The 22,889-nt window shown below is 42.7% G+C and overlaps 1 protein-coding gene across 1 annotated transcript; it reads right to left on the reverse strand.

Moving 5' to 3' along the window:
- Window positions 1–739: 739 nt before the first annotated feature.
- LOC118370329 (leucine-rich repeat-containing protein 3-like) lies at window positions 740–12,463 on the reverse strand. Its single transcript, XM_035755287.2, has 2 exons — window positions 11,953–12,463; window positions 740–3,720 (listed from the first exon to the last, which is right to left on the reverse strand). The coding sequence occupies exon 2, from the start codon at window positions 3,397–3,399 to the stop codon at window positions 2,602–2,604; it is 798 nt and encodes a 265-aa protein (XP_035611180.2). The 5' UTR covers window positions 3,400–3,720; window positions 11,953–12,463; the 3' UTR covers window positions 740–2,601.
- Window positions 12,464–22,889: the final 10,426 nt, after the last annotated feature.

Genomic DNA, 22,889 nt, shown 5'->3' on the forward strand with positions numbered 1-22,889 from the left:
TCAGACACAGTACATATGAGATGAGAGAGAGACAGAGAAGAGAGAGAGAGAGAGAGAGAGAGAGAGAGAGAGATGAGACCGATAGAAACCACACACCACAATAAAGTGCACTCAACCATGTCCTCGGAAAGAGAGAAAGAAGATTGAACAACCTCATCATGAATTCAGTCATAAAAAGGAGGTGTAGGAATTCTCTTCCATATGCAAAGTAAAAAGTAAAGGTATTCAGAAACTACTTCCTTTCTGCTTCTGATGGAAACAGAACAGGATTACTAGTAGTTAGAGAGCGTTTTATTTCAGATATAAAAACGGAAACAGAACAGGATTACTAGTAGTTAGAGAGCGTTTTATTTCAGATATAAAAACGGAAACAGAACAGGATTACTAGTAGTTAGAGAGCGTTTTATTTCAGATATAAAAACGGAAACAGAACAGGATTACTAGTAGTTAGAGAGCGTTTTATTTCAGATATAAAAACGGAAACAGAACAGGATTACTTTTATTTCAGTATAAAAACGGAAACAGAACAGGATTACTATTTAGATTTTATTTCAAAAAAAACGGAAACAGAACAGGATTACTAGTAGTTAGAGAGCGTTTTATTTCAGATATAAAAACGGAAACAGAACAGGATTACTAGTAGTTATTAGATATAAAAACTAGAACAGTTAGCGTTTTATTTCAGATATAAAAACGAGAACGTTTTATTTCAGATATAAAAACGGAAACAGAACAGGATTACTAGTAGTTAGAGAGCGTTCTATTTCAGATATAAAAACGGAAACAGAACAGGATTACTAGTAGTTAGAGACCGTTTTATTTCAGATATAAAAACGGAAACAGAACAGGATTACTAGTAGTTAGAGACCGTTTTATTTCAGATATAAAAACGACAACGGTTGATTCACAACCATTTAGAATAATTAGAAACGCAACAAGATCGAGCGCAACAAGCGCAACAAGATCAAGACATATCCCCATATCCCGACAGACAAAGACAGATTTCATGGTCAACGTTTCTCCGTTTCAACACAAGTCTCAATAAAACAATAGAATGTCTCCTTTTCTCACTTTCCTTTCATTAGTTTCTCTCTCCTAAACATAAACTACATCCCATACCATTAAAGGGACAAACATACAAACCAATAGAGACAAAACAATACAGAACACATACACTACTGAGGAAGTATAGACTACTTCCAACTGATGGTCATCATAGTCTGTAGAAGGGTGTTTGACAGTTTGGGAACTAAATCCGATATGAGTATTTAAAGATTTATGTCCTGAAAGTGGCATCACATTGATTGCCAAAATGAGTAATGGTAAATGATTCATAACACCCTTCACAACATCTAAAATATTTAACATGACATATTAAAGCTAGAATCTTCAGCTAAATCAATAACAAAGTGGTACCCCTCTGTTTAGTAAAATGCATGGAGAAATGGAACCACTGTCAAATTCATAGACATAGCTATGGACATAATCAAACAAACGACAGTTTTAACCATGTTTTAAAGCTATACAGTATTTGTTTACATGTACCTTGTTTGCAAACATTGAAGCAAAAAAAAGCACATATCTGGGGTTCTGATTGGGTACGGCAGTTGAACTAAGCTCATGAGGCATTTATACATTATATTCCTTAAGAATCAATGGGTATGTATCATTCATTTATAAGTCAAAGAATGGATCTAACAACTCCCACTGGGCAAAAATTGATTGAATCAACGTTGTTTCCACCATCCTTTAAAATCCAAAATCTATGTGATGATTTTGAATCAATGTGGGAAACTGATTAGATTTGAAAAAAGTCATCAACGTAAGGGAATGTCGTATTTTTTTCACCCAACTTTTAACCTAAACCCAATGACATGGTGAAATGTTTTGTTGATTTCACATCGAATTGACGTTAGCTGACAACTCAACCAAAATTAGATCAAAACTAGACATTGAAATTACATCTGTGCCCAATGGGTAAGGATTCTAGCTTTAAAGGGATTTTGTAGTTCAACATTTGCTTTCACAGTGCCTTGGTTGAGTTACTGTTTACTGATTCTAGGCACTTGAAGACACAAGATGAACATTCAGTCCAGTGTAACAGCCAATCATAATGACTAGATCAATAGTACTGTATAGCACTACAACCAATCACACAACAACCAAATCAATATGGAGACACTCTCAGAGACTTATACAATATATTTCTCATTAAATCCTACTGTTGGGAAAACATATGACGATGAGAAGTAGAGGTCATGTTTCTTCCCAATAAACAATAAATACTGTAAAATAAAAATTACAACAATCGACAAAAAAGTAGGTTGGAATTGAGTCAGAAATCTCAAAAGGTATTGACCCCATGACTTCATAAACAGTCGACACAAAAAGGGGCACGTTGATTGCACTGACGAACCCGAGGCCCACTGCGAGCCGGTCAGGCACGTGCAGACGGGCAGGTGCAGTCCAGTGGCTCGTCCAGAGGCCCGTCTTCACATTCAAAATAGTTACATACACCTTGCAAGTTTGCCACTGTGTTTACTATCCCATGGACATGTAAGAACCCCCACCGCTGTCACTGCCACCACACATAGACCACTGCTAGAGCACAGTGCTGGCTGTGTCAAAGTCCTTGGTGATCTGGGAGGCTCTGGGTAGAGACTTGAGGTACTCCATGTGTCTCCTTGCGTCCTCCTGGTTGTGCCTGACGTAGTAGATGACGTAGGTGATCACCATGGCGAACCAGCAGAACATGGTCACGAACATGGCCACGTCGGTGGTCTTGTGGTGGAAGTTACAGAAGTTGATTCCAGAGTCCAGGACCTGAATGACGGGCCGGCCGGCGTACTGGTCCTGGACAGAGGTGTGGCAGCTCACCTCGTTGACCGTCTCAGGGTCCAGCCTCAGCTCTCTCAGTACCTCCTGGAGGGAACACTCGCAGTGCCAGGGGTTGTTGGAGAGTCTTATACGGGCACTCAGCTTGGTGAAGGCCTCCTTGGGGACGCTGCGGAGCTGGTTGTTGGAGAGGTCCAGGGAGCGGAGTCCCTCGGAGACCCCCAGGAAGGCCCCTGCGTCGATACTCTCGATGTGGTTATGCGACAGGTCCAGCTCCTTGAGGCGGCGGAGGTCCTTGAAGGCCTGGTTGGGGATGTGGCTGATCCGGTTGGACGAGAGCAGGAGGGTGACGGTGTCTTCCGGTAGGTCCGGAGGGATCTGGTCAAGGCTCCGGGAGACGCACTGCACCACCACGCCATTCCTCTCCGAGCAATGGCAGCTCTTGGGGCACGGTGTCGCCATGACAACCATGAGGGCCACCACGAGACACAACGTCCTCACGGGGGAAGTGGAGACACAGAAAGAAGGGAACAGGACTTGCCAACGTGGCTGAGGAGGCCCCATTAGCTCAGCTGGTAAAAGACCTGACTATCCCTGCGGTTCCAGAGCAGGTTTCAATGACTATTGATGTTACACAGCAGCTACTCATATACATATCATTTGATCCTGTACCAGATTAATAAGCCTCTATCTTCATCCCCATATCCATCCATTAGAGTCCAGTGAAGTGACTGTAGAGTTTGACCAAAGACAGTCCGGAGGAATACAAAAGATGGGTTCCAACTAGACAGAAGAGGAAAGGAGTGGGCATATCATTTCGATCCAGACATACTGTAGCACAAGTTTCAGGACAGCCTATCACTCAGTCCTCTGAAGGCAAGGAATCTGAAATATATAGAGAGAGAGAGATTAAAAGAGAGAAACAGGCCATGGCAATTTCTTTAATGATCCATTTATTGGAAAATCGTTTTTGTTGTAACTCTGTGAAGTCCTGGGTAGATGAACATAACAAAGCATGTTTGAGCTGTAGTAGTGAGACAAGCCAGTGTTTGTGATGTAGTAGTGAGATGTAGTAGTGAGATGTAGTAGTGAGACAAGCCAGTGTTTGAGATGTAGTAGTGAGAGAAGCCAGTGTTTGAGATGTAGTAGTGAGACAAGCCAGTGTTTGAGATGTGGTAGTGAGACAAGCCAGTGTTTGAGATGTAGTAGTGAGACAAGCCAGTGTTTGAGATGTAGTAGTGAGACAAGCCAGTGTTTGAGATGTGGTAGTGAGACAAGCCAGTGTTTGAGATGTAGTAGTGAGAGAAGCCAGTGTTTGAGATGTAGTAGTGAGACAAGCCAGTGTTTGATATGTAGTAGTGAGACAAGCCAGTGTTTGAGATGTAGTAGTGAGATGTAGTAGTGAGACAAGCCAGTGTTTGAGATGTAGTAGTGAGAGAAGCCAGTGTTTGATATGTAGTAGTGAGACAAGCCAGTGTTTGAGATGTAGTAGTGAGACAAGCCAGTGTTTGTGATGTAGTAGTGAGATGTAGTAGTGAGATGTAGTATTGAGACAAGCCAGTGTTTGAGATGTAGTAGTGAGACAAACCCGTGTTTGAGATGTAGTAGTGAGACAAGCCAGTGTTTGAGATGTAGTAGTGAGACAAGCCAGTGGTTGAGATGTAGTAGTGAGACAAGCCAGTGTTTGAGATGTAGTAGTGAGACAAGCCAGTGTTTGAGATGTAGTAGTGAGACAAGCCAGTGTTTGAGATGTAGTAGTGAGATGTAGTAGTGAGACAAGCCAGTGTTTGAGATGTAGTAGTGAGATGTAGTAGTGAGATGTAGTAGTGAGATGTAGTAGTGAGATGTAGTAGTGAGAGAAGCCAGTGTTTGAGATGTAGTAGTGAGACAAGCCAGTGTTTGAGATGTGGTAGTGAGACAAGCCAGTGTTTGAGATGTAGTAGTGAGATGTAGTAGTGAGACAAGCCAGTGTTTGAGATGTAGTAGTGAGACAAGCCAGTGTTTGAGATGTAGTAGTGAGACAAGCCAGTGTTTGAGATGTGGTAGTGAGACAAGCCAGTGTTTGAGATGTAGTAGTGAGACAAGCCAGTGTTTGAGATGTAGTAGTGAGACAAGCCAGTGTTTGAGATGTAGTAGTGAGACAAGCCAGTGTTTGAGATGTAGTAGTGAGATGTAGTAGTGAGACAAGCCAGTGTTTGAGATGTAGTAGTGAGAGAAGCCAGTGTTTGAGATGTAGTAGTGAGACAAGCCAGTGTTTGAGATGTAGTAGTGAGATGTAGTAGTGAGACAAGCCAGTGTTTGAGATGTAGTAGTGAGATGTAGTAGTGAGATGTAGTAGTGAGATGTAGTAGTGAGATGTAGTAGTGAGAGAAGCCAGTGTTTGAGATGTAGTAGTGAGACAAGCCAGTGTTTGAGATGTGGTAGTGAGACAAGCCAGTGTTTGAGATGTAGTAGTGAGACAAGCCAGTGTTTGAGATGTGGTAGTGAGACAAGCCAGTGTTTGAGATGTAGTAGTGAGAGAAGCCAGTGTTTGAGATGTAGTAGTGAGACAAGCCAGTGTTTGATATGTAGTAGTGAGACAAGCCAGTGTTTGAGATGTAGTAGTGAGATGTAGTAGTGAGACAAGCCAGTGTTTGAGATGTAGTAGTGAGAGAAGCCAGTGTTTGATATGTAGTAGTGAGACAAGCCAGTGTTTGAGATGTAGTAGTGAGACAAGCCAGTGTTTGTGATGTAGTAGTGAGATGTAGTAGTGAGATGTAGTATTGAGACAAGCCAGTGTTTGAGATGTAGTAGTGAGACAAACCCGTGTTTGAGATGTAGTAGTGAGACAAGCCAGTGTTTGAGATGTAGTAGTGAGACAAGCCAGTGGTTGAGATGTAGTAGTGAGATGTAGTAGTGAGATGTAGTAGTGAGATGTAGTAGTGAGATGTAGTAGTGAGAGAAGCCAGTGTTTGAGATGTAGTAGTGAGACAAGCCAGTGTTTGAGATGTGGTAGTGAGACAAGCCAGTGTTTGAGATGTAGTAGTGAGATGTAGTAGTGAGACAAGCCAGTGTTTGAGATGTAGTAGTGAGACAAGCCAGTGTTTGAGATGTAGTAGTGAGACAAGCCAGTGTTTGAGATGTAGTAGTGAGACAAGCCAGTGTTTGAGATGTAGTAGTGAGACAAGCCAGTGTTTGAGATGTAGTAGTGAGACAAGCCAGTGTTTGAGATGTAGTAGTGAGACAAGCCAGTGTTTGAGATGTAGTAGTGAGATGTAGTAGTGAGACAAGTCAGTGTTTGAGATGTAGTAGTGAGACAAGCCAGTGTTTGAGATGTAGTAGTGAGACAAGCCAGTGTTTGAGATGTAGTAGTGAGATGTAGCAGTGAGACAAGTCAGTGTTTGAGATGTAGTAGTGAGATGTAGTAGTGAGATGTAGTAGTGAGATGTAGTAGTGAGATGTAGTAGTGAGAGAAGCCAGTGTTTGAGATGTAGTAGTGAGACAAGCCAGTGTTTGAGATGTGGTAGTGAGACAAGCCAGTGTTTGAGATGTAGTAGTGAGACAAGCCAGTGTTTGAGATGTGGTAGTGAGACAAGCCAGTGTTTGAGATGTAGTAGTGAGAGAAGCCAGTGTTTGAGATGTAGTAGTGAGACAAGCCAGTGTTTGATATGTAGTAGTGAGACAAGCCAGTGTTTGAGATGTAGTAGTGAGATGTAGTAGTGAGACAAGCCAGTGTTTGAGATGTAGTAGTGAGAGAAGCCAGTGTTTGAGATGTAGTAGTGAGACAAGCCAGTGTTTGAGATGTAGTAGTGAGACAAGCCAGTGTTTGTGATGTAGTAGTGAGATGTAGTAGTGAGATGTAGTATGAGACAAGCCAGTGTTTGAGATGTAGTAGTGAGACAAACCCGTGTTTGAGATGTAGTAGTGAGACAAGCCAGTGTTTGAGATGTAGTAGTGAGACAAGCCAGTGTTGAGATGTAGTAGTGAGACAAGCCAGTGTTTGAGATGTAGTAGTGAGACAAGCCAGTGTTTGAGATGTAGTAGTGAGACAAGCCAGTGTTTGAGATGTAGTAGTGAGATGTAGTAGTGAGACAAGCCAGTGTTTGAGATGTAGTAGTGAGATGTAGTAGTGAGATGTAGTAGTGAGATGTAGTAGTGAGATGTAGTAGTGAGAGAAGCCAGTGTTTGAGATGTAGTAGTGAGACAAGCCAGTGTTTGAGATGTGGTAGTGAGACAAGCCAGTGTTTGAGATGTAGTAGTGAGATGTAGTAGTGAGACAAGCCAGTGTTTGAGATGTAGTAGTGAGACAAGCCAGTGTTTGAGATGTAGTAGTGAGACAAGCCAGTGTTTGAGATGTGGTAGTGAGACAAGCCAGTGTTTGAGATGTAGTAGTGAGACAAGCCAGTGTTTGAGATGTAGTAGTGAGACAAGCCAGTGTTTGAGATGTAGTAGTGAGACAAGCCAGTGTTTGAGATGTAGTAGTGAGATGTAGTAGTGAGACAAGCCAGTGTTTGAGATGTAGTAGTGAGAGAAGCCAGTGTTTGAGATGTAGTAGTGAGACAAGCCAGTGTTTGAGATGTAGTAGTGAGATGTAGTAGTGAGACAAGCCAGTGTTTGAGATGTAGTAGTGAGATGTAGTAGTGAGATGTAGTAGTGAGATGTAGTAGTGAGATGTAGTAGTGAGAGAAGCCAGTGTTTGAGATGTAGTAGTGAGACAAGCCAGTGTTTGAGATGTGGTAGTGAGACAAGCCAGTGTTTGAGATGTAGTAGTGAGACAAGCCAGTGTTTGAGATGTGGTAGTGAGACAAGCCAGTGTTTGAGATGTAGTAGTGAGACAAGCCAGTGTTTGAGATGTAGTAGTGAGACAAGCCAGTGTTTGAGATGTAGTAGTGAGACAAGCCAGTGTTTGAGATGTAGTAGTGAGATGTAGTAGTGAGACAAGCCAGTGTTTGAGATGTAGTAGTGAGATGTAGTAGTGAGACAAGCCAGTGTTTGAAATGTAGTAGTGAGACAAGCCAGTGTTTGAGAAGTAGTAGTGAGATGTAGTAGTGAGACAAGCCAGTGTTTGAGATGTAGTAGTGAGATGTAGTAGTGAGACAAGCCAGTGTTTGAAATGTAGTAGTGAGACAAGCCAGTGTTTGAGATGTAGTAGTGAGACAAGCCAGTGTTTGAGATGTAGTAGTGAGACAAGCCAGTGTTTGAGATGTGGTAGTGAGACAAGCCAGTGTTTGAGATGTAGTAGTGAGACAAGCCAGTGTTTGAGATGTAGTAGTGAGATGTAGTAGTGAGACAAGCCAGTGTTTGAGATGTAGTAGTGAGATGTAGTAGTGAGACAAACCAGTGTTTGAAATGTAGTAGTGAGACAAGCCAGTGTTTGAGATGTAGTAGTGAGATGTAGTAGTGAGACAAGCCAGTGTTTGAGATGTAGTAGTGAGACAAGCCAGTGTTTGAGATGTAGTAGTGAGACAAGCCAGTGTTTGAGATGTAGTAGTGAGACAAGCCAGTGTTTGAGATGTAGTAGTGAGCGAAGCCAGTGTTTGAGATGTTGTAGTGAGATGTAGTAGTGAGATGTAGTAGTGAGACAAGCCAGTGTTTGAGATGTAGTCGTGAGACAAGCCAGTGTTTGAGATGTAGTAGTGAGACAAGCCAGTGTTTGAGATGTAGTAGCGAGACAAGCCAGTGTTTGAGATGTAGTAGTGAGACAAGCCAGTGTTTGAGATGTAGTAGTGAGATGTAGTAGTGAGACAAGTCAGTGTTTGAGATGTAGTAGTGAGATGTAGTAGTGAGACAAGCCAGTGTTTGAAATGTAGTAGTGAGACAAGCCAGTGTTTGAGATGTAGTAGTGAGATGTAGTAGTGAGACAAGCCAGTGTTTGAAATGTAGTAGTGAGACAAGCCAGTGTTTGAGATGTAGTAGTGAGACAAGCCAGTGTTTGAGATGTAGTAGTGAGACAAGCCAGTGTTTGAGATGTAGTAGTGAGACAAGCCAGTGTTTGAGATGTAGTAGTGAGTGAAGCCAGTGTTTGAGATGTAGTAGTGAGACAAGCCAGTGTTTGAGATGTAGTAGTGAGACAAGCCAGTGTTTGAGATGTAGTAGTGAGATGTAGTAGTGAGACAAGCCAGTGTTTGAGATGTAGTAGTGAGATGTAGTAGTGAGACAAGCCAGTGTTTGAGATGTAGTAGTGAGACAAGCCAGTGTTTCAAATGTAGTAGTGAGACAAGCCAGTGTTTGAGATGTAGTAGTGAGACAAGCCAGTGTTTGAGATGTAGTAGTGAGACAAGCCAGTGTTTGAGATGTAGTAGTGAGCGAAGCCAGTGTTTGAGATGTTGTAGTGAGATGTAGTAGTGAGATGTAGTAGTGAGACAAGCCAGTGTTTGAGATGTAGTAATGAGCGAAGCCAGTGTTTGAGATGTTGTAGTGAGATGTAGTAGTGAGATGTAGTAGTGAGACAAGCCAGTGTTTGAGATGTAGTCGTGAGACAAGCCAGTGTTTGAGATGTAGTAGGGAGACAAGCCAGTGTTTGAGATGTAGTAGTGAGATGTAGTAGTGAGACAAGCCAGTGTTTGAGATGTAGTAGTGAGACAAGCCAGTGTTTGAAATGTAGTAGTGAGACAAGCCAGTGTTTGAGATGTAGTAGTGAGACAAGCCAGTGTTTGAGATGTAGTAGTGAGACAAGCCAGTGTTTGAGATGTAGTAGTGAGCGAAGCCAGTGTTTGAGATGTTGTAGTGAGATGTAGTAGTGAGATGTAGTAGTGAGACAAGCCAGTGTTTGAGATGTAGTATGGAGACAAGCCAGTGTTTGAGATGTAGTAGTGAGATGTAGTAGTGAGACAAGCCAGTGTTTGAGATGTAGTAGTGAGATGTAGTAGTGAGACAAGCCAGTGTTTGAGATGTAGTAGTGAGACAAGCCAGTGTTTGAGATGTAGTAGTGAGATGTAGTAGTGAGACAAGCCAGTGTTTGAGATGTAGTAGTGAGATGTAGTAGTGAGACAAGCCAGTGTTTGAGATGTAGTAGTGAGACAAGCCAGTGTTTGAGATGTAGTAGTGAGATGTAGTAGTGAGACAAGCCAGTGTTTGAGATGTAGTAGTGAGATGTAGTAGTGAGACAAGCCAGTGTTTGAGATGTAGTAGTGAGACAAGCCAGTGTTTGAGATGTAGTAGTGAGACAAGCCAGTGTTTGAGATGTAGTAGTGAGATGTAGTAGTGAGACAAGCCAGTGTTTGAGATGTAGTAGTGAGATGTAGTAGTGAGACAAGCCAGTGTTTGAAATGTAGTAGTGAGACAAGCCAGTGTTTGAGATGTAGTAGTGAGACAAGCCAGTGTTTGAGATGTAGTAGTGAGACAAGCCAGTGTTTGAGATGTAGTGGTGAGCGAAGCCAGTGTTTGAGATGTTGTAGTGAGATGTAGTAGTGAGATGTAGTAGTGAGACAAGCCAGTGTTTGAGATGTAGTAGTGAGTCAAGCCAGTGTTTGAGATGTAGTAGTGAGTCAAGCCAGTGTTTGAGATGTAGTAGTGAGACAAGCCAGTGTTTGAGATGTAGTAGTGAGTCAAGCCAGTGTTTGAGATGTAGTAGTGAGACAAGCCAGTGTTTGAGATTTTACATTTACATTTAAGTCATTTAGCAGACGCTCTTATCCAGAGCGACTTACAGTGAGACAAGCCAGTGCTTATATCTTCAGTAATTCCATCTGGTAGAAATCATATCTATTGATTTCTTGATGCACAAAGGTCTTGAAAAACAGTACATTGAAAAAGCATCCTTTAAAAAAAATCCTTCATCAATGACACTGCAAAACAAAAAAATATTTTGATTTGTTAAAAATAGATATTGATGGAAACATTGTTTACCCAATTTGAGCACCAATTTTCCTAAGCTAAAAAATAACTACACGACAATGTGGTCTTTTTGAATTTGATTGAAACTGTACTGCATGGTGTGCGCCTGTTCTCCTATTTCTTACAGTGCTGAACGCAGAGAGAGTATCTCCAGTCTCCAGTCCTTTGCCCTGACAGTATAAATAGAAAATATACATTGCCCTAGTAATAATAGGATTGCTCTGATAGTTCCAGGTGGTTACTCCCAATTCCGGACCATGGAGATTCACAGCAGCAAGCCTACTGTAAAACTCTTGAGAAACGTTCCCACAATCATTGAAATCATTGAAATCATTGAAATCATTGAAATCATTGAGGAATTTCCCCCTGTGATTTGTTTTCTATTGAACACTTCAACATAGACCAAACAGAAACTGTGACTCAACATTTCCTTTCATGTGATTAATATTTGCTGACAACATTCCTGAGACAGTGACTTTTTGCATTCTCCAAATGTTTGCGCAGCATTCATTCATTCATGTCAAAGGTGGTTTATAACCTCACAACAAGCTCAAGGGAAACCATAGCATTCAGCCAACATGTCCTGCTCTCCGTCTGCCTGTTTGAAGTCCATGAACCCTCACAGATCTACCACCACATTATTAGCTAGACACCGCAGCTTCATTTAGCCACAGTTAAGCCACATGTCCGACTGAAACCAAAACATCAAACAGTATATAGCTCATGATCACCCACGGACAGAGGGTCTGCTTTGTCTCTGTAACCCAGGGCGTCACAGAAACCTCAATGTTAGATGTATCCTTCTCGTGTGACATACAGTACTTCCATAGGTAGTTAGGCTGCCAGTGGTCCGCAAGCAGCAAAACATAAGCAGTTTTAGCAAGGCGACTCACTTTTCAGAATGCAAGAGGTCATTCAGGTGGAGAAAGTACGTTCTTATGGGTCTTTATGGATCGTCCCATGCATGGTAGAGGGTCTGTTTTATTAGTGTCACTGTTAATATAGTCTAATGGTCATAATTAAGGTGGTGGTGATGATGATGAAGAACCGGAGGTAGTATCATTTATTTCAAGTTCAAGAGTTATTGTTACATGCACAGGACAATGAAATCGTTAACTTGCGAGCTTAATTCCCCATCCAACTCAATTGATGATTTCTTTAGTCTAAAAAGTAATAGGAATGTACTTTTTGAACGAGCTAAAAAGACGTGGAAAAAATCGAAACATACTAATATTCAACAATATCCATCTTTTATAAATAATATCGACCTTTTATAAATCAACTGTCCATAGCACCACTAACCTTGTCTTTTTCTCCCGACTTGTTTTCAGAATGAGAGCATGGTCCAGTCAGAGCTGTACGGTTGCTCCATCGACGTAAAGTAAAATGCAAACCAACAAACGAATCAGTATCTAGTGGAGAGGGACCGAACATAGAATGAGCGCAGTAGGTATAACTCACCTCGCCAGCGCACCGCCTCCACTTGTTGCTGTCATAATAAAAGGTACTTTAAAGTTGCATCTCCTCTACGCTACACTGTATGTGTGTACCGGTTGCCTCAAGACTTCCGAACCTCGTTCAGTTTGCGCGCGCACCTATTGAACAGTTTGGATCCATTCGGGACCTCATCCACTTGCTTTCTTTGCGTTATATTGAGGTGTCTCTCCCAGTTCATCGTAAATCATCGCTGCAATATTTTTGAATGCTTTTGCAAATGTGTGACACAACTCTGGGAAACACTGGAGCCAATATGGGCCAGCATCCTAGTTGAACGCTTTCGACACCTTGTAGAGTCCATTCCCTTACGAATTGAGTCTGTTCTGAGGGCAAAAGGGGGTTCAACTCAATATTAGGAAGGTGTTCCTAATGCTTTGTACACTCAGTGTATATGGAACGCATTGCTTAGAGCCACACCCCATTCAGAAATATCCAATGAATGTGAGGACTTTCAACCTGAAGTCTGTATAGACATTCAACCATAGGGAGATGTCAAGCACGGTCACTCTGTTAAATATGGATTTGCTTGAAATAAATCACTCAGTAGTCACCTCCTTGAGGCGATTACAAGTGCTGTCCATCTTGAGGACTGAAATGAGAGGACTGTCTAGAAAGCCACAATTTCCTCAATTCAATTCAATTGAAACCATAAAAAATGGCAACATCCGATCTAGTTCATCCATGCAGATAATAGAACCTGTCTCACGAGATCAACAGAAATGACAGGTTTTGATATTGTCATTCTCCCCCTGAGAGCCTACTTCTGTAGACTGATCACCACAACACAGATGCCAATGCCACGACAGGCAGTGGAGTTGTCTTTACTCAGTCTTGTTCTGCCAACCAATTATCAATGTTTTTGCCCACGAGGCAGAGCTGCCCTCAGAACAAGATTAAAGAAGGTACACTCCAATTGGCTAGAAGTACTTTACTTCTACTGCTATGAACTCTTACTTTAGCCACCAAAACTAAGTTACAGCACTATGGCTGCTACCACTGTGGACTGCAGCTTTCTCACCCCTAGCTGATTGTTTGTGCCCTGTGCCACCAGGTGTCATCCCTCATATCCCAGACTAGTTCTTCTCGCTGACTGAAGGGTTCCACACCCAGGGTGTCACATCCACAATGACTGAGGATCTGAGAATGTACCCTCTCTCCCTCAACTTTATTTCTCTCTCTCTCTCTCTCTCTCTGTCTCTCTCTTTTGCTGTCTTTTTCTCTCTCTCTGTCTCTCTCTTTCTGTCTCTCTCTCTCACATTCTCCCTCTATCTCTGTCTCTGTCTCTCTCTCCCTCTCTCTTTCTGTCTTTCTGTCTCTCTCTCACACTTTCTCCCTCTCTCTCTCTCCCTATCTCTCACTCACTCACACAGATGCCAGGCCACTCACACATGTCTGGTTGGTGATATGGCACATGACCATAGCTGGAACTGATTACATATCTGTAATTACAGTTTTTCTCAATTGCTAAAACACCATTTCTGAAACCTTGCTCCATTTCCTGAAAACATTCAACACAAAACCTCATCTTCAAGCACTATTTACATAACCTCTGACTCATCTTGCAAAATGAAACATTTGCCTCAAAACAGTTTTACCTGTGTTCAAAATCAAACACGGCTCTCAAATCATAAACAAAGTGATCAAAATGATATACACTCTCAAGCAGTCAGTAAACAATACACCGAAAAATAGAAAACACATTGTTCAAAACATACAATCCTCAGGGAGAAGTACATTTTTAATCTAAAGAAATATACATATTTTTCCGTCATTGTCTTTTGATGAACGAAAACACGTTCTATCATAGTAGCTCAAAATTGATCAGAAATGACTACTCTGTTTTGCTCTTTGCAATTTTGTTTTTTGTTCTTCCTCCTCCTTGTACCCCTATTTTTACAGTACTGTACCCTGCATCTCACAAACTTGTCCTTTGTCTCTGTGATACTGTAATCCTTGTTATTTGTTGATATGAACCTGCAACCAGTCAAAATCTATTGAGCAGTCAGTACTGTTAATAAATGGAAAGCACAATGTTCAGGGCCATACAATTCATCCATTGTACAGTATACAGCCTACAATGCACTGTACTACAGTATTCATTCTCAGATTGTCTCCTTCCCACCTTCAACAACCTGTTTGCTCTCTGAACTGGCTTATATTGGTTGTGTCGCATCATTTGAAACAGGTTAAATCAATTTTGAGTGGTTGTGTTCAATCAATGACATATGTTCTCTATTTGTATTTGATTGTTGCCACTTGTGTTTACCAGTATGGATGACATGTGCATTAGAGTGCAGAATGTGTTTTGAGAAGGAGGATGTGTTTAGAGTTTTGCTGAAAAGTCTAAATGAGATCTGCAAATTGTGTTTTACCATGTGAAATGGTTTAAGGTATTGACAACAGACTGCATAATTAGCTAAATGAGTCCAGGCAACTGAGAACTTTGTTCAGCCAATGGGTTTCAGTGTTTTAGCAATTGAGAAAAACTGTAAATGGAGCCTCAGTGTTGAGGAGGGTGAGGAATGAAATCACTGAGAGGAAATCAAAATGTACAAGGCAAGATATCCAATAATGTCAAATTCTGCAATTTAAACAAGATTGGCAGACCCTTATTCTATTACAGAGCTTTGGGACTTCATCAAAATTCTTCAGCGAATTTGAATGGATGAAACTTTTTTTCCCCTTAAGGGTTTGGATAGATTTATGGCTGGTTGTAATGATATTAGACTTGGTGGAAGCTGGCTCTTTAAACATGTTGAGTTATTATGCCAGACATCAATAATGATTAGATTACTTTAGAAAGACCCTACTTTACCTTTGTCCCAGCTGGCCCCTTTGGCTGATGGATATTGATGAGAATCCATGACTTGGGAGAAAGAGACCCACTCATGATATTATAGATTGCGTTGTAAGGGTGTTTTTACTATCATAAAGATGCTCTTTTAATGTTCAAACTCTCTTCTGATATTTTACAGTCTATTATCAAATGGAAATGTATTAAAAATAGACTGAGACTGAAAATGTTGACCGTATAGGCATTGTGATATACCAACCTACAGCCCCAACTAAGAACTTGTTGAGGACTTCTAAGACTTGTCCCTATGCATTGGACTTATCTCCTGGTACAGTGCTTGTGGTACAAAAAACGTTGCATCAAGGAACACAATGCCTATCCATAGCCTCTGTAATCCTCTTTAAGCCACTCCACAGAGGTGACGAGGGATTCAATTTGGAAAGTTTGCTACCTGAGCTCTGGTAATAGCGCTTCATAGACACCCCCCTCCTGTCCATTCCTCACATTCTATTTAATGTGATGGAATATAATACCTCAGCCACAGAGTCGAGAACAGAGGAGGGAGGGAGAGACAGGTTGATAACAGCTGCTAAAAAGACATGAGAGTCACAGCCCTCTGTTTGATTGCTTTAGATTCAGTTTAGCAACCATTCTCTCCCTCTCTACCTCATCCTCACTCACTCATCCTCTCTCACTCTATAACAGCCCTAGGAAGCTAAGGAGCACACCTTAAATATGAAACACACATCAGATCAGTCGAGCTGCTCAGTGGCGACCCGTCATTCAGGGCAGGTGAGCCCCATCGGTTTAGCGTTGACATTAATTCATGTCACATGTACTTTTGCAAGCAATGTAAAAAAAGAATATTGAGTTAATAAAGCCACATACAAACATGGTTTCTTTCCTGAGTAAGGCAGCTCCAAAACATAGGTGTTTCAGCCTAGCTCGGTGCTTTCTGTGGTGGAGGGGCAGCCGGTGGAATATACAGACGTAGGCGTGATTGGCTCAGTGTTCTGTCACTCATGGGCACTACATTGCCGCAGAATCTATAGGGAGAGCTAGGCAGTTCAAGCCCCCTTGGGTGCTGCCAAAGACTTACATTAGAAGTGCCCATCCGAGGCGGTTCAAGGTCATTTGCCACAGATACAATGACGTCAAATCACATTATATCTACCGTAGCTTTGATTGGACTGATCATGTTACTTTCAAAATCTTAGCTAGCAAGCTAGACAAGCGGTCAACGTCATGAATCATGTCGACAATCTACTGGTAAATCCTTATCAATCCTTGCCATATGAAGATGCATTATAGATAAAAGGTATCAGTGCTCATCGGCCATTGGGCATTGTCATGTCTTTGACTATGGCGGTTTAAGTGATATGACATGCTATTCAATAAAATAATTTCTCCGTAAATAATATCACCTGATTGAGCTAATCATGTAAATGTAATTAACTAGAGAGTCGGACACCACAAAATAATATTTATAGAGCTGTTATCTTCCGAATAAACTCTTAAAGACCTAGTAATATTTTACATCCATAGCAGTCAACATTAATCTTAATTGGGTTTAATTATTTATTTACTAAATACCTAACTAATCACACAGAATTCACATACGCACAATTAATCATAACTTGATGGGAAATTACGTCATGAAAGGAAAACGTCCCTAGCGGGCGGAACAGATATGACGGCTTGTTACACAAAGGAAAAGGGGCTGGGTTGAGTGAAAGAGCGAGAAGACAGGAACAAAGGCAAAGCTGTGCTATCGTAAATACAGTATCTTATGCGTTCTAAATTACCGCCCATTTGGAAAAGGGAAATGCTGCGCTTCAGTAGGTTGGTGGTAGATGGAAGGCTGTGTTGCCAAACAGAGTCCTCTGTCCTTTAAAGAATGTCTCTGGTTGTCAATTGGATACGTTGTAGTAACGTCGTTGTGTGATAGACGGGATACTCCGTCTGTTCCTTCCTAACCTGCGTTTGCAGCTGCGGTCGCTAACTCAACAGCTAGGTGGTATCACTTCTGTAGTGAATAAGAGTTCAAAAGTTCATACCATTCGCAACCAAAGCTCATGCTGATGTTGGCTTCGTTCTGTAGTTATCTGAACCATTCTGACATAGGACCGTCGCCCTCATATCCACGGAACAGGAAGTTCTATTGTCGTCAAGGCTTTATATAGGAAGGGAGAGGAGGGTGTGTTTGAAAAGTTTTATAGCCCATGTCCCTTCACAGAGGCGGGCCACTGAGTGAGCAGCCCTATCTTATGAAAACCCACATCTCACATTTTAGAAGCTAAAATCACATTTCATCCCGTCACAAATAATTTCATATTCAAACATTTAAATTGAACAACAATTCCATGTGAATCCGATAACTCTGATGTGTAGACTTTCCACTGTAGAGTTTATGTCAACTTATCATTGATGAGACATTCCGCATATGTTCAATTGTTCGGATTACCAGAGTATCGTTAATTTCCCCCCACATTCTGATGTTCCCAGAATCTCTATGTTAACCAAGTTTTTTTTAATGTAACCTCAGTAGGGTAGAGAGAGGAAAAAGGGGGGAAGAGGATTTTATGACTGTCATAAACCTATCCCCCAGGCTAACGTCATGACAACATAAACATTACACAACAAGTTGGAAATCGCAAATTCAAAAACTGCTGGTTTGGAAGGAATCAGGGGCTAACTGCAAGCGTTGCAAAGCAATCACTATTTTGCTTTCCCTGCCTGCTATTCGGTGGAGAGGGTGTATCTTTTTTAAGCTTAAAAAGATAAACATTCACTCACAATAACATGGTCCAGAAAAGCTTGAATACATTGAACATGCTGTCAATCCAGCATGACTTCTGCCTTGTTCAAAACAACTGGAAACTCAGAACTGGGAAATCTCAGACTTCAGTGAGTTCAAGACAACTGGGAACTCTGAAAAGAAATGACCTCAGATTGGGAAAATAAGTTTTGAACGGTCATCCAACTCGGATTTCCAAGTGGAGAACTCAGGCCTCTTTCTAGAGTTCCTACCTGAAGATCACTGAAGTCATGATTCAACTCTTTCTTCAAGTTCCCAGTTGTATTGAAAGCATATTTGATGACAAAATTTTCCCACAAGAAGGACCACCAAGCCACCTTCCTGTTCAAGTGAGCACAGCACAACAATGACGAGTCCAAGAATGTCTTGTATGCAACTGCATAAATGAGCTCATGTGCTTTTCTTCACGAGGAGGGGATACTATATAATGTTGTTGGGTCTGTAACAATGTGACAGTTTCTTCTTATTCAAATGTTTGTTTTCAATAACAAATTCAGTACTAGGTCCATGTAATTCCAGTTGATATGGTGAGGGTTGTTTTGTTTGCGCAATGCGCAGTCTGTGAGTCGCTATATTGTCTTGAAAAGTGGATCCTCGTGATTGTATTTTCCTTCCTTTTTAGACCACATAAGCCTAATACAATACTTCAAATAGACTAACCACCTCTCTCTCTCTCTCGCTCTCTCTTGCAGTGCATGCTGGGAGTTGTTTTGGAGTTTGAGTGTTTGGTGTGGAGGGCTATATCCTATCTAACTTTCTTGATTATTTTCTTTACATGTTATTTTCTATGGTGGAGGGTTAATTCAATATTTTTTTTAGTGGTATCCACAGTTTTTTCAAAGTTAGGGTGGAAGAAGACAGAGTAACTTTCCTGGGGTTTGGAAGGTGTGGTGTGCACGATGGCTTCTCAGCCTAGTGCGGAGGAAACGCTGTCGGTACGGCATGGATTCAGATGTGTTCCTGAGAATGGAGTTAAAGTGGAGGAGGTTCTGCTCGCGGTCGGTGAACAGGTAGGAGCTGAATTTATACATTCTGCTTCTAGAATGAACAAAGCTGTGGTTGTGTTCCTGAGAATGGAGTTAAAGTGGAGGAGGTTCTGCTCGTGGTCGGTGAACAGGTAGGAGCTGAATTTATACATTCTGCTTCTAGAATGAACAAAGCTGTGGTTGTCTTCATGAAAAGGGCTAATTTGGTTGGTAGGCTAATTGCTAGCGGAATATTTGTAAGGGATGTGTTGGTGTCAATTTCACCTCTCTCTACCCCTTCGACAAGAGTGGTAGTTGCAAATGTGCCTCCGTTTATTACGGATAACCAAATCAGGAAAGAGCTGAGTCGTTTTGGTAAGTTTGCTAGCGGTTTTCGTGTACTGTCAGCAGGCTTTCAGGCAGATGCCGTTAAGCATGTTGTTTCGTTCCGGAGGCAAGTGTTTATGTTTCTGAACAACAATGAGCAACAACTAAATGTGCATTTTAAATGTAGGCACGGGGAGGGGCTCTATGCAGGATTTTCCAGCACAGATAGTCTACGGTGTTTTGAGTGTGGGGATTTGGGACATAAGAGCTTTGCGTGCCCACATAAAGCCCGTAGACAAGGTGAGGGTACAAGCGCCAGTGGGGGAAATCAAGGTCAAAGTGCAGGGGGTAAGGAGATGCAGGCAGCAGAAGCTGGGCCTAGACATGCCAGGGAAGGTGGTGTAGATGAGGCTGGGTCTAGTCAGGCTAGAGATGGTGGGATAGCTGAGGCTGGGTCTAGTCAGTCTATGGATGGTGGTGTAGCGGAGGCTGGGTCTAGTCAGGCTAGAGATGGTGGGATAGCTGAGGCTGGGTCTAGTCAGGCTATGGATGGTGGTGTAGCGGAGGCTGGGTCTAGTCAGGCTATGGATGGTGGGGTAGCTGAGGCTGGGCCTAGTCAGGCTAGAGATGGTGGGATAGCTGAGGCTGGGCCTAGTTATGCTATGGAGGGTGGTGTAGATGATTCTGGGCCGAGTCATGCTATGGAGGGTGGTGTAGATGATGCTGGGTCTAGTCATGTTATTCTAGTGTGTGAGGAGTGTATAATGGGGAAGTGTAAGAGACTAGGGGGGAGGAGGAGGGTGTCAAGTAGAAAAGGAAAAAGGGTGTGGACAAAGACACCATGGAAATTTTCCCTGTTGCTGTGGGTGATGCCCTGACCAGAGATGAAGGGTAGGTGGTCAGGGTGGCAGATAGAGATGAGGAGGAAAGTGAGTCTGAGGAAGAGGATGAGGAATTATTTTTTTCAGACTCCTCTTCAATGGGCCAGGAGCTGACAGCCAGTCAAGCAGAGGGGTCTAAGTACACGTTGAGAGAATTGACAAGGTTCCTGAATGAGACGAAGGGGAAAAAGTTAATCTTGAGGCTTTTTTTTCTGATCCTAGAAAGTTTGTAAGATCAGTACAACATGCTATGAAAAATGAGGGGCATGGTGTCCTCTCACCCAGGAAACGGTTTAGGTTGAGGAAGTGGGTCACAACAGTGCGTAAAGGTTTACCCTCAGACACTGTTTAGATGTATATTTTCTTTCTGACACTGGGGCTTTTTGAGCTTTGCTATTGGTCTCTTTCTCTGCTGGATTTTCTCCCACTTCTAATGGAGACTCTGGGTAGGTTCGCTCAATATAAATGGCGGCAGAGATGTGGGAATGAGGAGTGTGCTGGGTGAAAATGTAAAACAAAAAAAAGTACAGGTGTTGTTTCTGCAGGAGACACATAGTGATGTGTTGAATGAAGTCGATTGGGGAAAGGGGCAAGTGTGTTGAGCCATGGGACAAATCTTAGTGCAGGAGTGGTAGTCATTTTTGTACCGGGGCTGTCTGTGTGTTGAGCCATGGGACAAATCTTAGTGCAGGGTTGGCAGTCCTTTTTGTACCGGGGCTGTCTGTGTGTTGAGCCATGGGACAAATCTTAGTGCAGGGTTGGCAGTCCTTTTTGCACCGGGGCTGTCTGTGTGTTGAGCCATGGGACAAATGTTAGTGCAGGGTTGGCAGTCCTTTTTGCACCGGGGCTGTCTGTGTGTTGAGCCATGGGACAAATGTTAGTGCAGGGGTGGCAGTCCTTTTTGCACCGGGGCTGTCTGTAAAACTTGGCTCCTCAAAGGAGGTGTGTAAAGGTAGGCTTCTTGTTGTTAAAGCAGAAATTAACAACATGGGTTTTGTCTTTATAAATGTGTATGCGCCTAACACAGGGAGAGAAAGAGGGGTTCTATTTGGGAGTCTTAGACAGGAACTCTCACAGGTAGCGCCTGAGGAGACGCTGGTGGTCGGAGGGGACTGGAACTGTACAATGGATTTTACAAAAGACAGAAATGGGGAAGAGCCTCATTCAGTGTCAGTGGGAGTGTTAAGGGACATCATTAATCAGTTTGACCTAGTGGATGTTTGGAGAGCTAAACATCCAAACACAAGACAAGATTTTTGGGGCTAGGGTGAGTGCAGCCAGACTTGATCGCTTTTACATGTCTAGGAATCGGAGCAATAGGCTGTTGGGAACTACCATTCTCCCGGTGGGGTTTTCAGATCATCACATAACCATGGCTCGACTGTCTATTTCACCAGGGTCCCGGCAGGCATCTTATTGGAAGTTCAATGTAAAGCTCTTACAAGATGCCACTTTTTGCTCAGGTTTCCAGACCTTTTGGGAAAGGTGGGGGCAGCGAAGAGAGGAGTATGAGTCTCTGAGTCAGTGGTGGGATGTGGGGAAAGTCCAAATTCGGCTTTTCTGTCAACAGTACACAGCTCTCTCATCTTCAGAGGCTAGGAGAGTATTGGGGGAACTAGAGCGTTGTATTAGTGAGATAGAGGTAGAGATGGTGGGGCAAGGCAATGTAGGCCTCCAGGCTAATTTAGCTGAATTACGTAGGGACCTGGGTTGTTTTTTTCCAGGTTAAAGCAAAGGGAGCACTTGTAAGAGCTAGGTTCTCCATGCTCAAGGAGATGGATGCTCCCAGCTCCTTCTTCTTTGGTTTGGAATGACAGAGCGGTGAAGCCAAGGGTATGCATTGTCTACGGCTGTCTGATGGGCGGGTGACCTCTGTGGTGGGAGAGATGCGGGAGCGGACTGTGGAGTTTTATACTGAATTGTATAGGGCAGAAGTGTGTGATCCTATGTGTGCTCAAGTCTTGTTCACAGGACTCCCTAAGCTCTCTCTGGCACTGAGGGATGAAATGGATATTCCTCTGTTGTCCGTAACCCAGATGTCCCCCGGTCGTGCACCGGGGGTCGATGGACACCCAGTGGAGTTTTATAAAAAAATTGGGGGATAATTGGACAGGACTTATTTTGCTTGTTGCGTGAATGCGTCGGGGTAGGAGAGTTGCCGATGAGCTGCCGTTGGGCGGCTCTGACTCTCCTGCCCAAAAAAGGGGACTTGTGAGACCTTAAGAACTTGAAGGCTTGTGGCAATACTCTGTGCGGATTACAAGATATTTGCCAAAGTCCTCTCTAAGACTGAAGTCCCATTTGGACTGGATGGTACATAAGGACCAAACATAGTGTGTACCGGGATGCTCAATCACGGACAACTTGTTCTTCATTAGGGACATGTTGGACTTGTCGAGAGGTTCTAATGTGAACTTTGGACTGGTCTCTTTAGATCAAGAGAAGGCTTTTTATAGAGTGGACCATAAGTATCTGTTTAATGTGATGTCTGTGTTTGGGTTTGGGAAGAGTTTTTTGACCTGTGTGAAGCTGTTGTATGCTGGGGCGTCATGTATTGTCAAGTCGGGAGCGGGGCTCAGTAGGCCAGTCTGGATGAGACGGGGCATTAGACAAGGATGCCCTCTATCTGGGCAGTTATACACATTAGCCATTGAGCATTCTTTAGGACTGCTACGCAGGAGACCGCAGGGAGTGTGCTGGACAGGAATGGATGTGGTGACAGGCATAGCAGTGTCAGCATATGCAGATTATATTTCTGTGATGATAAGGATATGCAGGCACTAGAGACCAGTCTGAAGGTGTATGAGTGAGCTACATCAGCTAAGGTAAACTGGGGCAAGAGTAAAGCTCTGTTATGTGAGGCATGGGGGGATAGGGCTCCTTTTTTGCTTCCAGGGGGTTTGCAGTGGGGTTGTGAAGGGCTTAAAGTGTTGGGGATGTACCTGGGCTCGGAGAAG

The sequence above is a fragment of the Oncorhynchus keta genome, chromosome 37, assembly GCF_023373465.1.
Source record: "Oncorhynchus keta strain PuntledgeMale-10-30-2019 chromosome 37, Oket_V2, whole genome shotgun sequence".
NCBI classification, from domain to species: domain Eukaryota; kingdom Metazoa; phylum Chordata; class Actinopteri; order Salmoniformes; family Salmonidae; genus Oncorhynchus; species Oncorhynchus keta.

What these genes read in the sequence shown, in the direction of transcription:
- LOC118370329 (XM_035755287.2), bottom strand. Translation starts at nt 3,399, where the DNA reads ATGGGGCCTCCTCAGCCACGTTGGCAAGTCCTGTTCCCTTCTTTCTGT.